Consider the following 16,869-nt stretch of genomic DNA (forward strand, 5'->3'; position numbering starts at 1 on the left):
GCTCCATGGTGGTAGGTGGCATGAGGACCTGGCTCGCCATTATGTCTTTAGTCCTATGCCAACAATGGAGAGTCGAATATTCCCATTGCTCTAGTTCTCTTTCCTTTTTCTTTCCAGGTGATGTGCTCTATGAACTCCTTCAGCATATTCTGAAGCAGAGAAAACCTCGGATTCTTTTTTCACCGTTCTTCCATCCCGGAAACTCTATACACACACAGCCAGAAGTCATCCTGCATCAGAACCATGAAGAAGGTACCAGAGGAGGCTTTTCTTTACTTGCGTGAGGTTTAGACAATCCAAGAGGTGTCATTGTTTATTTGATAAGTTGTTCTTATTCACGTGATTTGTTTGTCATTGAACAAACATGTATTGAGTGCTTGCTTTATAGAAGACACTGAGGGAGATGCCAAGATGAATGAGATATACTCTGGGTTCTCTGCAATCTGATAGAGAAATGAGGTACATGGATGAGTATCAAAGCATAGCTGTAAGGTCAGTGGGGGGGGGGCGGAATTACATCTAGGCACAAGCATCAAGGTCAGCCTCGTGAAGCAGGTGGTTCTGGAGGCTTCCTTGATGGTCCAGCAGAATTCTGGTAAGCAACGATGAGGTGGAGAATCCTCCAGGCAGAGAGTATAGGATGGAGTGAGTCCCTGGAATAAGAGAGCCATCAGATGACTTGGGTTATAAGGCTTATCGTTTTTCCCCCCTCTACCTTTTATTCTGGAAAATGTCAAACAATAGAGATTTCTCCCAAATAGAGAGAATGAAGTAAGTAAACCCCCGTGAGCCATCACCCCGTTTCAACAACAATCAACATTTTGCTTTTGCAGAGCTAGTCCCCAGGCAGTCATATTGGACCCAGAATGGAGAGGGCTTTGATGAAGGAGAGTAATGGGGGTCTTTGAAAATTTGTGAGTAGAGGGTAATAAAAGCTGGGGGAATAAGACGGACTCAAACCCTGTGAACCCTGGTGGACCAGGGGTTCCTCCTTCGTGCACCGAAGGCGGCTTCTTGCAGTGTGCTCAACATAAGTGCCTACTCAGATGCACCTGCTAAGCCCCAGGCTGCTCTTCTCTGGTAAGCCCCAGCCGTCCTAAAATCATTGGTAGGAAACAGAAACAAAAGACCAGAATTGAACTGTGGTGCTGGACATCGTTCCAAAGCAGGTGTTTGGGTGCCGACCTAGGTTATTAAAGTCTTACTTGATGCGTGATTCCAATTGAGCAGCGATGCATCGTACCTCTGAGGAGCGTGATGTCCATGTGTGCGTGGATCGGTTAGACAACAGACACGGGGACACAAAGTAATGCTTTCCAACTTGCCCTTTTTCTTAGGACTGGATTACTCGGGGCCTCCAATCCTGGTTCCTTGGGATAGTTCCTTAAATCGATTGAGCCTTCTTAAGAGCAGGGCTCATATTTTTGTTGTTGTTGTTGTTTTGTTTTGTTGTTGGTAAATTAAAAAATGAGAAGTTATTTGTTTTCTTAATTAACACTTCACAAAAGAGAGCCTGACTCCAGGCGACTGCCATCCCTTCCTCGTGCCAAGTGTCTCACAGCAGGCCCCCTTGCTTTCGTGATGGGGAATAAACGAGCGGCTCTTGCCTGCTCCCTGCCTGTTTCTCTCATCCTTTCTTCCCCCAGCTTTACCCTTGCTTAATTTAGCAGCTGCCCCCCCCCCCCCCCCCGCCCAATTCAGTTTCTCTGTTCTTTTGCTCTTTCTGCCATGTACATTTCCGGCTTGCATAATAGCCAACAGCTATTCCAGAAAAGAAGTGGGTTTACTGAAGCTCGACAAAGGCAAGCTTGCCTCTTCGGATACAAAAGGTGTGTGATGGTCTCCCCACCCCCCACCCCGCCCCCGTCTCTCTCTCCTGTACTCATTATTTAAAAAAAAAAAAAAAAATCCCATTTGGAATTCGCATTCCTCTTTTTATTCCCAAATGTGTTGGGAAGCTTCTGGTCTCTCACTGCAAATCCTTCCACCTTGAATTGACTCAGAAGTAGGTGTTTGTTGTTCTTCTCATTTGCAGGAGCTAATCAATAGAGAAAGCCGGGCTTACTCTCAGAGCTGCTCTCAGACCAAGTAAATACAGATGTGCTGCTCCATATGCCGTAATGAGCTGTGCTCTCGGGTGTTATGATGTCGGTGGTGGTGATTCCATAGGTTAAAGGATGGAGCTAATGAGACCAAGGTCAAGGGCTTCATCACCCTGTGGACCAGTGTGCTCTGCTTCAGAGCCAGCTCTTAAAAGGAGTGTGTTCTCAGAGACCATTCCTTAAAGCCGTCAGCCAGGAATCAAGACTGGAGGGTCCATGCCTGTTTAAACACGGCATATTCTCTCAGGTGAACAGATGGACATGCGAGAAGGGAACTTTAGGTCTTTGTCAGATGGTATCAGCTGAGAAGAGCTGTATAGTGATATGCACAGGCTGCCTGCCCCCCCAACTGCCATTGGTGACAGGGGGACCCTCCAGAGAGGGGAGTCAACCAGTACAAGGTCCCTACCTCCAAACACCTCCTACCTTGTTCCCTTTTCTCCACCAAAAAGAAAAAATACCCAGCTCACCATGACTGGTCTCTAGAATTAATGCCGCCACACTTCCTTGTGAGTGGTAAAACACAAATATGGACATCTGTTAATGTACAGAAAGATCTCCCCCCCCAAAAAAAAAACAATTCTGTAAAGTGAGATTATACATATCAAATATTCTATCCCCCGTGGTCTGGTCCACATCCCTGGGGGCACAGTCCTTTGTAAAAGTGTGTTGCCATTGATGGCATTGACCTGACACAGAGATAATGTGACAGGGAAGAGAGCAGGAACATTCCAGAGGAGAATGGACGCGGCCCCTCAACAGCCTGGCACAGTGAGGCGTGCGGAGTGAAGTGCAAAGACAAAGCTTCGTTTACCCCCTCCCTGCGACTGCAGATGTGTGGCCGTGCCCGGAGCTAGGAAGTTGGTGTTACAGCTCAGAGGCTCCCCTCCAGGCTCTGAGGGGAGAGGTGGGCGATCCCACGAATTCCAGTTACCCTTTATTTTGTAAACATTCATCATCTCCATATTGTACACAATTCTGAAATTGTGTCATGCCTGGGGCAAAGCAGTCCTCCGCTGACGGCCCAGGTCTAGGAGAACCAGCATGGCCGCCCTCTTTCCTTATTGACTTATGAGAGCGCAGTATTCTACAACGAAGGCAGCCTTGTGTAATCTCTCACCCATCCCGAGCCACTGTGACAAGGAAACAGGACTCCTCCAGCAGGTACACCAGTTATGTAAGAATGAGACAAAACAAAAAAATGATACTGTTTCTTTCACCAAAACCAGGAGGTAAAACATCTTTAGAAATTTCAGATCAGCAAATGATGATAAAATAAATGCGTTTTGTCACACACAGTTACAATATCAACTTCTTTTGACATCTTAGGTTCTAAAATCAGTTACTTCTAACTCCTATGGAATAATTACAAGAAAGGCTTTGTCCCTAAGTATATATTCGATCACCAGTAGCCGTACTGGTGTTAAAAATACTTGCATAGTAATTCTCAAAAAGCTTATTGAGCGGTATAAAATATGCTTCCAGTTGAGCTAGTCTCCCAATGGGGCCAGCTCCACAGAGTTACCCCTGTCGGACTGGACAGGCCCAAGTCTGTAGAGAGAAGGAACGAGAATTGTGTTTATCATATGCTCTCATCCCATGACCCCTGTGGGGGACCCTCTTATAATTTCAGCTCTCTAGTCCCACCCTCTCCTATGTCCTATCTAAGAGAGAGGGAGATGATTTTTAATCACTTCAATTTGAAAATATTCACACATGCAGTGTTGTGATTGTTTCTGCAACAGTGGACACACTTTGAAGACACAAGTGTTGCTCTGGGGCAGGTAGCTCTTTTTACTAGGTGGACGTGGAAATCATCAGTGATAGAACTTTCAAGTGTTGAAACAGTTCTCCCTACAACCAGTACATGGTAATGGCCCAGAGAATAGAGAGAAGTCATTTCTTTGTGGGGAATTGGGAGGGTGCCATGCATTCTGCAAGAGCCCAGAGATTTTCATTTATATGATTGCTTTATTGAGGGAAATATTTCCCCTCCACTCCCAGTCCCCTCTACTGCCAAATCCAAGTGCCCAAAGACTGCTTTGGAGGAAGGAAACTTTACACAATTTTAATGAGATAATTAAAGAGGATGAGGTATATGAATCTGCTTCATAGGAACAAAATATTAGCTAACTTTTATTGTGTGCTAGGCTCTGTTCTAAGCTCTTACGTGTCCAAATCATTTCATCTTCACAATTACCGTATAAGAAAGGTAATGTTATCCGCACTTTACAAATGAGGAGATAGAAGCTGAGAGCCTCCAGATCACACAGCTACCAAGTAGCAAAACTGAGACTTAGCCCTGGGTCCACTTAGCTCTCATGCCTGTGTTCCTTCCATTGCAGCATGAATGAGCCAACAAAATAACATTTCTGTTCATGTGTTTTGTGCAAACACCCTGAAAATGGGACAGAAGATGGAGCAATGAGTAGAACTGGGGAGATTAGGAGGCCAAGCCAGGTCCCCTGACCAGGGTATGGGGTGGCAGATGCCAGCAAACCTGCTTATAATTTTTCTGCCTCGTGGTACTTGAAACTGCCAAATCTAAACAAACAAACAAAAAGGTCAAGGATAACTTTTTTTTAAATTTTATTTATTTGAGAGCGAGAGCTCGTGCAGGGGAGGAGCAGAGGGAGAGGGAGAGAGAGAATCTCAAGCAGACTCTGCACTGAGCGTGGAGCCCAACACAGTGCTCGATCTCCCGACCCCAAGATCATGATCTGAGCCAAAACAAGAGTCAGACACTTAACCAAATGAGCCACCCAGGTGCCCCATCAAAGATAACTTTGGAGACACCACTATATGTCTGCAGGTCATGCTGTCAAAAACTCATGCTGATTCGGACTGAATTAACCCACTGTAAATCTTTGACTACCTCTGAATGAATGGACTTAGCATGAAGAAAATCCCCCAGCCCGTGAGAAATGTGAGTTCAGAGTCTGGCACTGGCTTCTGAGCCTGGCTGTCATCCCCCTTGGGAACCAGCCCCTTGGTGCTGATCACTCCTTGGGAGCTGGTTCCTCAGTATAGCTGCTGACAAGACACCAGAGTAGATGAAGTTTGTAGCTGATCCAGCCATCCTGTTACAGGTTGTTGTAAAAACTTCTCTGAGATCATGTTGACACTTGAAGTGTCAAGGAGGGGCGCCTGGGTGGCTCAGTCAGTTAAGCGTCTGCCTTCGGCTCAGGTCATGATCCCAGGGTCCTGAGATCAAGCCCCATGTCAGGTTCTCTGCTCGGTGGGGAGCCTGCTTCTCCCTTTCCCTTTGCCTGCCTCTCTGCCTACTTGTGCTCTCTCTCTCAGATAGATAGATAGATAGAAAGATAGATAGAAAGATAGATAGATAGATAGACAGACAGATAGATAGATAGATAGACAGATAGATAGACAGATAGATAGATAGAGTCAGGGAGGCCATTGGCTGGGGCTTGACATCGATGTTAATCCTGTAAGGCATGATGGACCCAGAGAGCATAATGGTGTGTGTGTGCTCTGGATCCCAACCATCTGGGTTCTAATCCCAGCTCCCCCATTTACTGGCTGAGTGACTGTAGGCAAGTTACTTAACTTCCTTGTGTCAGTTTCCACCCGGAAAAGAAGGAAAACGTCAGTACCTATTGAATGTGATTGATATAAAAATAATGTTAATATGGGAAATGTCCTTAGAACAACAACTATCACATAGCAAGCACTCAATAATTGTTTTTCATTATCATTATTTGATATCTCTTAACCACTGTTTGGTTGGGGTTTTTTTCTTCTTCTTGTCTTTTAAACCTAAACAAATATTGAATTGTGATAAAATACACATAACATTTACCATCTTAGCCCCTTGTAAGCTTACATAACAGTTCAGTAGTGTTAAATATATTCACGTTGTTGTGCAATGGTTGGTTTTATTTCTTACCTCCAATCCCAGTTTTCCTAACTATTCCCATTATTGTGACCCAGTGCACTTTGTGCAAACACCACATTTCTGTATCCCAGACGTCGGAAGGGCCTGCTGCCTACCCACGCCGTGATACCAGAATTCCTTCATGAACGAACCAGGCCCCCTCTGTTAGGTTCTGTGGGAAACCACACTGAAAGTGCCAACTTCAGTTGCTCTCAGGGCACAGCCCGTTTTGAAAAGGAACAGTGTTTGTGCTTTGTTACCTTGAAGTACCTGGCATATGATAGGACCTCCATGACCCCTTTGGGACCTTTTAATCTTCCAGCTGTCTCCTCTCACATGTAAGAACCATAAGATTAACCTTTGGTGCCCCCTTTCAATTCTGGGATTCTTATATCTGGCTGGAGATAATGAGGTTCCAGCAGAGGAAGACCAGGCCCCAATCTTGACTTCCTGTTGTCCCCAGGGCACCAGGTACCACCTCTTCCCCTTGCTCCATCCTTCTACTCTCCTCTAACTCCTCCATGCCTCCCTAGGGCCTCTTCTTCCTGCTTTGCTTCCTGTATTTCAGAGTCTGGGATAGCATGACCTTTTACCCTCTGACCCTTGGCCCCAGATGCGGCATTTCATTGTGATGGGGGAAGAGTGGAGGCCCTGGGATGGTGCCCAGAGCCTCTTTTCATCTGGGGGTGGGGGGACTCGGTGTACTTCAGGGAGGACCCACTCACTTCCCTCTCCCTCCTCTGGCTTCCTCCATCCAGTCCTGTAGAGGCTGCTCTTAGCCCAGGGGCTAGCTGGCTCCCGGATTAAGCCAGAAGTTTTAGCTCCAGAGATCCCTAATATGCATGACTAACTCTCCCCAGGTAGCCAGGAAGTTTTCAAGAAACTTCCTGTTCCCCCGGGGAAGTGCTGTCTGAGCCCTTTGAAATAAGAGGACTGGAGCAGTTTGGGTTCACCTCCAGAGCCGGAAGCCCTCTGTGATCTTGCTCTTTCCCCTCTCCAGCACTCCGACTTATCTCTGCCACCCTGACCCCCTCCCTATAAATGATTCACAAGGTTTACCCCACAAGTCTAATTGGCTCATTTGAAATCTGACCCGTTGATTTCTTCATTCACTTCTCTTGTGCAGCCCCGTACTGAGACTGAGGCGGGGCAGACTTTGCTTCGGTGCTCTCTGGTACTGAGCCGCTTGCAGAGGCTAGCCATTTGGGAGGCTGTCCCTCGCACAGGAATACAGATTAAGCCCCAGAGTCCTGCAAGTCACCCATTTTGTTTCCTTCAGCCCCTTTTTAGCAAGCACTTCTAAAACTCTGGGAGCTCACCTAGGATTTATTGGTGACGAGCTCACACATCTGTGAGTCATACACTGCAAACTCGGGCGATGTTCTTCTTGGGCCCTACCAGGGAATTCAGTGACCGTGGCAACTTGCCGAATGGAGCAAATGGGCTGAATGGGCAGGCAGAGGGTCAGTGGTGAGTCTCGATGGAACCTTGTGGAACCTTGTGGAGTGGCAGCAGGGGCAGGGTGGGGGCTGTGTATTAGTGCGCTAGGGTGGCCATAACAAAGCGCCACAAACTGGGGGGCTTAACCAACAGAAATGTATTGTCTTACAGTTCTGGAGGCTGGAAGTCCAAGATCAAGGTAAGGGCGGGGTCAGTTCCTTCTGAGGGTTGGGAGGGAGAATCTGTTCTGGGCCTCTCTCCTAACTTCTCCTGGTTTGCTAGGCATCTCTGGTGCTCCTTGACTGGTAGATCTCTGCCTTCGTCTTCACATGGCATGCTCCCTGTGACGGACTCTTAATTCAGCACCTTTAGCCTTGTGTTTTTTTATGTGTGTGCCTTCTCCATTAGACTACGATATCCTTGAGAGCAAGGACCACTTTTCCTTCCCTTTGCATACACTGCATCCAAGACGCTACTTGAAATATGGTTGGCATCACTGAAGGTTCTTTGGTTCAACACATATTTTGTAATCACTGTGTGGCAAAACATTCCCCTTCCAATCATGCAGTCTATGCCTGTCTATACGTCCAAATTCTCCCTTAAGTAAGGACATCCGTCATGTTGGATTAGGGGCCCACCCTATTCTAAGACAACCTTGTCTTAATTAATGATACTTGCAGTGACCCTATTTCTAAATAAGGTCACATTCTGAGATGTGTTGGGACTCAACACACGTCAACATATGAATGAGGGGTGTGGGGTGAGGCCGGTAGCACGATTCACCCCATAAAAGGGGGTGACAGAACCTAAGCGTGTGTAGGAAGTCTGTTTTGAACTGCATCTGAAGGCCTAGAACATTTAGTCTCCATAGTTCTTTATATCATTTGTGGTTCCCACTAATGTTTTACAAATTCATGCTGGGAAGTGAGTGGTTCCTTCCAGGAGAATGTGGAACACAGTGGACTGAGGCTGATGAGTAAATTACCTGCTGGGCCCGTTGATTTGCATCTCCCTGACTAACTTCTCTTATCACCATCCATGGCCTTAGGGAAAGCGAGGTGGTGGAAATGTGATCCTCGGAAACTTGATCCTTCTTTGTGAGTTAGAAGCTTGAGCCTTTGCTCTACCCTGGAAATTTCCTGCTTAAAGCCCACAACTTTAACCAAAGGCAGTTTTTGTTGGTTTGTTTTAAGTTTACTAGTTATTCGTTCTTTATGACCTGAATAAATTGGGTCAAATTTTGATGACTTTTAAATAGACAAATTTTCCTAATAAGTAGTAAAAGGAAAGAAAACAAGAAAAGAAATCCTTTTTTTGTAATCCTCACACTTAAAGCCCTCATTTATTTGGGGCTGTTTGGTGGCAAGAAGGGAGTATTTGTATCTAAAAGAGGTCCACAAAGAGAAAGGTTTGGGATTAGAAAACACTTTCAACCAGAACGGGTTCCCTGCCAGTCCGTGGTCTCTCTCCCCGCTCCTCTCCATGCCCACACTGACTAATTAACGTGTGGCTTTCCCTCCCTCTTTCTTGCGCATTTCCCTCCCATATCAAGACCTTCAGACCGAGGGCAATGTGGATAATTTCCCAGCTCTCCAGCTGGGCAGTTCCCCAAGAACAAACCCAGACATCAAGGCCAGACCAAAAAAATCTTCTTGTTTTAGACAGAGGACTCCTACATCTGGGGGATTTAATGCACCCACTGTCCGCTCAGTGCATTTCCTGTGTCCGGAGCTTCTCTGCCTGCCGGCTCTGGTCTCATAAGTTTCCACACCCTGCTGCCAACTTATAATAACAGGGCAGCAGGCAGCAGGGTGGGAACGGCAGAGTCTCCTCCATACGTGGGCGCATGCTTTGCAAACTGAAACAAAAGCTTGGAAGGTCTCATTGCAGGCCTTTCAGCCTTGACAGTGGTTGTGCCCAGACTACCAGGAGCCTGGACTTAAATACCCTTGGATCCAGTTCTCCACCATTAATGTTATCAACTTCAAGTACTTCCTCTTTGAGTGGTGTCTGCAGAGAAATAAATAAATCAAGCTCCTCCAGGTCCTGTTCCTGCCTGGACCCTGAGTCAAAAGTAAAATCTGAGTTGGATTATCCAGAGCACTGTCTCTCTCCCTCCTTCATTGTTCCCAAAGATCTGGGCAGGAACGGAGAGTGAAATCTCTCCAGGACATTACATCAGTTCCTCTTTTACCCTTGGCATGGAAATTCTTCCTCTCAGAGTCCACCCAGACTTCCTAGGGCTTGCCCTGAGTGCACACCCATGCACTGAGCCTTGAAGCCCAAGACATCAAAGAGAGCCTGCAGGTGACCAGACTCCTGGCCAACGCCTGTGTCTGTTTTTGAAATTTGTAAGACAGGAAATGGATTCAGGATATAAGATTTTTCAGTACATGGTCTTCATCATCCTTAAGTATTTTTAAGCCCTAATAAGCTTTAAGTAAAGGGAAATATTCTGTATATGGCATTTAGAAGAAAATGCAAAAACTTGAAAACACAACCATCTTAAGTAGTTGCTTATCATGGTCATGTTCTGTGACAGAGAAGAGATAAATTCCTTTTTGGGGACAGCAGAGTCAAGGTCTGTATTAGCTATGAAAAGAAAACTTGCCTCATCCCCAAAAGATGGTAGATCATTTCTGTCGTGCTAATCATCTCAGCCATTAAAATTAATTACGTGGGCCTAATCTGTTAAGTACCCTGTAAGCATTTATTTGCATTTGGGTTAAAGTGAAGAATTTAGTACTTGTTATCCCAACCTGTATTCTTGCAAGGTTGACTAAGTACTTAAAAAAAAAAGAAAAGAAAAGAAAAGAAAAAGAGATGCTTTTTATAGTGGAAAATATCAAACTTAGGCAAAACTAGAGAGAATTATTTAATGAGCCACAATGTACCCATCACCAGCTTCAGTGATCAACTCATGACCAATCTTGTTTCCTCTGTGCCCCACCTACTCTCCGCTTCACCATCCCAAATTAAAGCAAATTCCAGATACATAGTTTCATCTGTAGATATATCAGTACAGGTCTGAAAAGAGAAGGACCCTTTATAAAATCTTAATCACAAGGCCATCACATCACCTGAAAACTGACAGTTCAGTTGTCAAAACAAGGGTCTATACATTGCAGATGGTTGATGTGTCTCTTAAGTTCCTTTTAGTGTATGGGTCTCCGTTTATATCTTTCTTGTGTACATGCTTGCACTCTCTCTCTCTCTCTCTCTCTCTCTCTCTCTTTCTCTGGGTGTTTAAAAGAGAAGTTGGCCATAATTGGTATAACTTTACCTGTGTACATAGTGTATCTTTTTTTCCCCTCTGGTTACTTTCAGGATTTTCTCTTTATCTTTGGTTTTCAGCAGTTTGACTATGAAATGCCTGGATGTAGCTTTTGTATTTATCCGGCTTTGTATTTACTGAGCATTTTGGATCTATAAGTTTCCTGTTGTTGTTACCAAATTGGAGGACCATTTGGTCATTATTCGGGTTTGGGGTTTTTTGGGGGTGGGGGGAGGGGTTGGTCCCATCCTTTCTGTTCTCTTCTTCTTGGATTCCAATTACATGTCCATTAGACCATTTAATATTGTTCCACAGGTCACTGAGGATCTATTTGTTTATTTGTTTCTAATTTTCATTGATGTGTCTTCAAATTTACTAACCTTCCTTCTGTCATCTCCAGTCTGCTGTTAAGTACATCCAGTCCAATCTTTCAGCTACTGTGTTTTTCAGTCCTAGAATCTTCTTAAGTTTCCATTTTTTTTTCTGACAGTCTCCATCTGTCATATCTCATTATGACCATCATCTCCTTCAAGTGCTTACACTTATTTCTAATAGCTACTTTGAGGTTCTTTTTTGCTAATACCAACATCTAGATGATCTCAGAGTCTGTTTCTGTTGACTGCCTTTCCTCTTGATTATGGGTCACATTTTTCTGTTTTTTTCACATGTCCTGAAAATCCTTATTGAATACTGGACGTTATAGATGATACATTGTAGAGACTCTAGATTATGTTATATTCCTCTGAAGAATGTTGATTTTTGCTCTAGCAGATAAACCACTAGCCAGTCACTTTGAGTTTGCAGAGGCTTGGTCTTACATTTGCTTAGGGCAGATCTCTTTCGGTTTTGCCTATAGCCCTGAGGCAAATCCCTTTGTCCTGGAGCTAGTTTTTACTCCTAAGGTGTGGCTGTTCTGGGGTAATAAACAGCCTGAGGTGTTTACAGAGCCTTTGTTGCTAGGGCTCAAATCCTGCATTCTCTCTCCAATCTAGTGGCCAGTAGCTGACATTCCTGCTCTTATGTTTCAGCCATACAGCTGTTGTTTTCACTGAGCTCCTTAGTGGTCCCCATTGCACATGCGCCATTCAGGAGCACATATTAGGGATGTGAGGGAAGTTTATGTGCCAATTTAGTGGCTATTCCCCCTGCAGCTCTCCCCTTTATAGGATCTGCTTGCTCGATTTTTTGCCATTCTGGAGCCCCATACTCTGTTCCCTGACAGATTATAGAACTTGCAGTTCATTTGCAGCTGCCCCCTGCTACAGGGACTGGGGAAGACCCTCAGGGATATATAAATTTGGATCTCACTTGTGCAGTTCTCTTCTTTCAAGAGTAAAATGCCCTTCAGTTTTCTCCAGCACCTTCAAATAACTTGTAAATGTATTATATCCAGATTCCATCATTTCTGTATGTAGGAAGGTTAGTTTGATACAAGCCGGGAAACTGGAATCCCCTTCTCCTTTATCACAGAAAGGTGGTAGCATGCCAAAATACGTCACCTGGCTTTGCATACCTAATCATAGAACCTGGAGACCAGTCCTTAGCAGAATATTAAGACACTCCTCGTTCCGTTTTATACCTGCCTGATCCTCCATTGTTTAGAGATATAGTATCATTCATTGAGGCAGTCTCCCATTGATAGCTGTTCCAACAAGTAAGCACTTTTAAATTCACGGCAGCAGGTTACACAGTAGTTACAAAATAAACCCTTTGCCTTCAAGCAGATGCTCTTTTAGTGATCGTGAACATTTCTTTTGTTTACTGTCTCATATAACCGAGATCTAGAGGAATCCTCATTCTTCTATTAATCCTATGGAAAACTTTGAGGCACTACCAGCTCGGTCTCTGTTTACTAACCCTGTCAGATTCCGAGATCCCCTTTATATGTTCTTCATGTAGATACTGTCATAAGGGACAAAGGGAGGTATCTTTTGACTTGCTTTACTTAGAATCATGGACAAATCTTTGACCATACAAGGACCTGAAAGCATGTGCATCGTTTTGGTGAGACAGCTCTGGGAGCAGATGTGGCCAGAGAAACCTCATTAAGATGAGTGGGAGGCACTGTAGAAAGCTCCATTTTCGTAGGCAGATTTTCGTCCTTCCTTCCCCTAAGCAGGGATTCCTAAAGCCATGTATGTGCCCGTCCCCCTCCCATCCCAGCCCACAGGACTGCTTCTGTTGCTGAGCCGTGTACACTTCCGATGTTGTCCGTGCTCAGATAGCACCAGCTTGAAAGTTCAAGTGGGAGGGGGTAGAGGCATTGTTGGAGGTGTCTTTCCCTCCTTTTCCTTACTTACTGCTGCCTGTCTCTGAGCATTTGTAGGCTCTGTGCACTCGGAAACAAAGTCATCCTAAATCTTCTGTCAAGTACAAGATTGCCAGTCTGTAAATTGGGCCCACTGTCCATGCTTAGAGCAGGTTTTGCTATCACTTTTCCCCTTGGTGTCTGTATATAGCAAAGTGGCAGATATCATAATGGGTACCGAGATTCTAGACTCTTACTGGAGTCTGGGTCTCATTGCCTCATCAGCTGTGTGTCTTTGAATAAGTTGCTTAACTTCTTTATGCCTCCATTTTATCACCTGTGAAATAGGAGTACTGGTATTAGCATCTCCTACTGAGGAGTTTTATACATTGAAACAACATAATCCAGTACCAAGGATATAGTAGCTACTTTAGCAGTAGTAATAATAGTATCATTAACACCAATAACAACGTCCCCGAAGTAGAGAATTTATAAATTTAGTTATGAAGATGTAAGTCAGTGAAAGCATCTAGAAAGAAACTCTTAAGGACCCCAAAAGCCACGTCAAAGAGTCAAGCAACCAAAAGCTAAAGAACATGGGTTTGGCTTCCTTGTGTTTATAAGCCACTAGTAAGTGATTAATGGAATGCTTGTAGACATTCTTAGACTGTCTAGTGTAGGAAAAGAATTTCAAGTATGCGCACTTCAATTGTTTTTTTAAGCAGTGGAAAAGACACTCCATCTCGAGGGACGGACGGTCTGCCCGGCACACGTCCAGGCTCCACTCACTGTTTACTACCTTTAGAACCGCAGTGGGGTTCCTCTCCTGACAGTTGACTGGGGTCAGTGATCGTCTCTCCCTCTGCTCCACAGATAATTGTGTCCAGAGGACCCCAAGGCCACCAGTGGAGAACGTGCACCACAACCCCCCCACCATTGAACTGTTGCACCGGTCTCGATCACCTGTCACAGCCAATCACCGGCCTTCTCCCGACCCCGAGCAGCGGCCCCTCCGGTCCCCCCTGGACAACATGATCCGCCGCCTCTCCCCGGCCGAGAGGGCCCAGGGGCCGAGGCTCCACCAGGAGAACAACCACCAGGAGTCCTACCCCCTGTCAGTGTCTCCCATGGAGAATAACCACTGCCCACCGTCCTCTGAGCCCCACCAGAAGCCATCGAGCCCCCGGCAGGAGAGCACCCGCGTGATCCAGCTGATGCCCAGTCCCATCATGCACCCTTTGATCCTGAACCCCCGGCACTCCGTGGATTTCAAACAGTCCAGGCTCTCCGAGGACGGGCTGCATAGGGAAGGGAAGCCCATCAACCTCTCCCATCGGGAAGACCTGGCGTACATGAACCACATCATGGTGTCTGTCTCCCCACCCGAGGAGCACGCCATGCCCATTGGGAGAATAGCAGGTAGGTGAGCGCACCCCTCCGCCACCAGTCCAGCCTCTGGGGAGACCTGACAAAGCCCCGCTCTCTCCCCAGCCTTGCAGTGAGCCTCACACCGTTCCCAATTAGGCACCCTCAAAGGCTCTGTGAGGGCAAGTGGAGGCTTCTGCCTGAATGAAGTGAAATCCCTAATGGGCTAGTTAATGAGCCGCTGGGATGGAGTAGTTAATGAGCCTCAGAAATGTTAAGAAACAAATGTCCTACGTCCAGCTTACAAGGAGAGTCACATCAGAATCATGGCTAAGCGAAAACATTTAAAATAAAAGGTTTATGAGCATGCTAATGGCCCTGTCTTGAAGTTTCCAGCAGCTAATTAATGACCAGACACAGCATAAAGAACCTTTGTCTCCGATTCAGACCTGTAATCCCGTCCTATGGGCAGTAACTCAATGTAGCCTTCACCTTGGGAGAAGGTAGGAGAGAAAAACACGGTTATGGTGTTGTAGGCAGGTGTTGCTGGGTCATTTGGACGAAGGAAACCACTCCCAAATTCTTTTACTTTTATGATGACAAGCCCAAATTTGCTTCCCTAAGACAAGAAACCAGTGGAAACCAGGGGGAAAAATCTACATGTTGTATTTGTGCTAGTCTGCCCATAATTTACGTGAAGTCATTCTCCAGACACTTAACCCTCCAGCCACGTGGCAAGGGCAGCTCTTTTCCTAGAGCATCTCTGCATTCATGAGACATTTATTGAGCACCCACTGTGCACAGATAAATGCATTAGGAAGTAGGGGGACACAGAGCTGCTTTAACACAATTATTTCCTCGAGGAATTTAAAATTTCCTGGGAGAGACAGATGTGAAAACCACCCACTAAGATATAAGGCAGATGAAGTCAGTCCTGTGACCCATTCATCCAGTGCATGTGCACTTACTGAGTACTGACTGTGTACTAGGATAATTCAATGCTGTGGGAGCAAAGCAGAAGGTGCATTTTGACGGGAGGAATGGAGGAAGGCTTTACAGGGAGGTGGCTCGGTGCTGAAGGTGATTATGTGTTCAGTAGTGGGAGGGAGGCATGGAGGCAGGAGAAGTCAAACCTGGTCAGGGCAAGGCGAGAAATGCCCCCTTCCTCCGTGAGTGGAGACCCCAGGACAGAGCTCCCACTGAACCCCAGGATTGAGCAGTGCTCCTGACGGCATGACGGCACCGAGTCCTACGGGCTACATTAACAGCCTCTGCCTTGATTCATTGTCCCTTTTTTGTTTAAATTATTTGTTTCTAAATGATTCTCTGGCTCCAAGCGTACCGCCAATGTTGCCTCAGTTTTCGTGTTACAAATCATTTACATCAGGGGTGTTGAATCAAGAAAATGAAATGCCAAAGAAATATGACTTTTATGTTTGAAAAACTATGAAACATGAAATGACCTGTGTCCGGGATTTGATTCAAAATGATCCCACGGCGCCAGGGGTGAGGCATGGGTGGGGTGTGCATAAAATAAGACTAGCTGTGAGCTAATGGCTGTATGGCTGGGTGATGGGTACACAGGGATTCACATTATTTTGTTCTCTACCTTTACAGGTGTGTATATGTATGTATGTGTTTTTTTTTTAATCTAAAAACAAGAAAAGAAAAGAAACCAGAATTTATAAAGAGACAGAGACCTTAGGCAAAACATGTGAATTTTCCCAGATGATTAGAGAAAGAGGAGGGGGTCAGGGTATTACTGTGAAGAATAGAATGACCTGTCTTGTGCTTCCCAGGCCAGACCTTTCCCCTCTGTACATGCCCTTCTTGTCTTGTTTCTTGCACGGTCTATACAGCAGGGCTGGACATTTTGCAGATACTGTCTACTTGTTTATAATTCTCAGGACAGCTCTCAGAGGCAGCTCATTATTGCCGTATGCATTTTATGTGGAAGGTCATTTGAACCGGGGAAGTCACGGAGGAAACAGAGCCCCAGAGAAGCCAAGTCAGATAGGGGTTGGGTGATGGGGTCAATGGGACAGTCACTGCTGTTGGCAGGGCTGCCCTCATGGGACCTGGCTTCTCCGGCAGTATCTGTCCCGGCCACCTCCTCTGTCACGCCGTCTTATCACAGACTTCCTAGGAATCTAAGATCAGCCCATAGATCAAAAAAGTTAACATTATTTAGACTTACGGAGTTATTTCTCCCTTGTTTAGTAGGTTTCTAAATGTTAAAATATTAGTCTCTTAAAAATTGTGCTACTATTTTTTTTAATCTTATTTCTGAACATCAGAATTGTTGGGTGATGGATGCAGCCTCATCAATAAGATGCTCTAAGGACTGTCATAACCAACCCAGTGATGAACCTTGGTACCCACGGGGGCCCTGTCTCTCTCAAGAACACACAGAAGAGGGGAATCGAGGCTTTTCTGTAGGACCCTAGGAAGTCAGAATATTCATCTAGAATAACCCTAGGGCCCAGATCCTTTGGGGAGTGCCTTAACTCCTCCAGGATGAGAGAGTCCCCTCAAATTATTCATC

The 16,869-nt window shown here is 45.6% G+C and overlaps 1 protein-coding gene across 4 annotated transcripts in view; it reads left to right on the forward strand.

Annotated features, from left to right (window-relative positions):
- The window catches only part of ETV6 (ETS variant transcription factor 6), a 232,147-nt gene that overhangs the window by 196,769 nt on the left and 18,509 nt on the right, over nucleotides 1-16,869 (forward strand). For all 4 annotated transcript variants that reach the window (XM_028119824.2, XM_028119825.2, XM_028119826.2 and 1 more), the window contains 2 exons: nucleotides 118-252; nucleotides 13,833-14,378. In XM_028119824.2, coding sequence (XP_027975625.1) covers nucleotides 118-252; nucleotides 13,833-14,378 — 681 coding nt within the window. The remainder of the gene's footprint in view (nucleotides 1-117; nucleotides 253-13,832; nucleotides 14,379-16,869) is intronic.

The sequence above is a fragment of the Eumetopias jubatus genome, unplaced genomic scaffold, assembly GCF_037043125.1.
Source record: "Eumetopias jubatus isolate StellerSeaLion01/CBP00866 unplaced genomic scaffold, mEumJub1_p1.0 scaffold_8, whole genome shotgun sequence".
Taxonomy (NCBI): domain Eukaryota; kingdom Metazoa; phylum Chordata; class Mammalia; order Carnivora; family Otariidae; genus Eumetopias; species Eumetopias jubatus.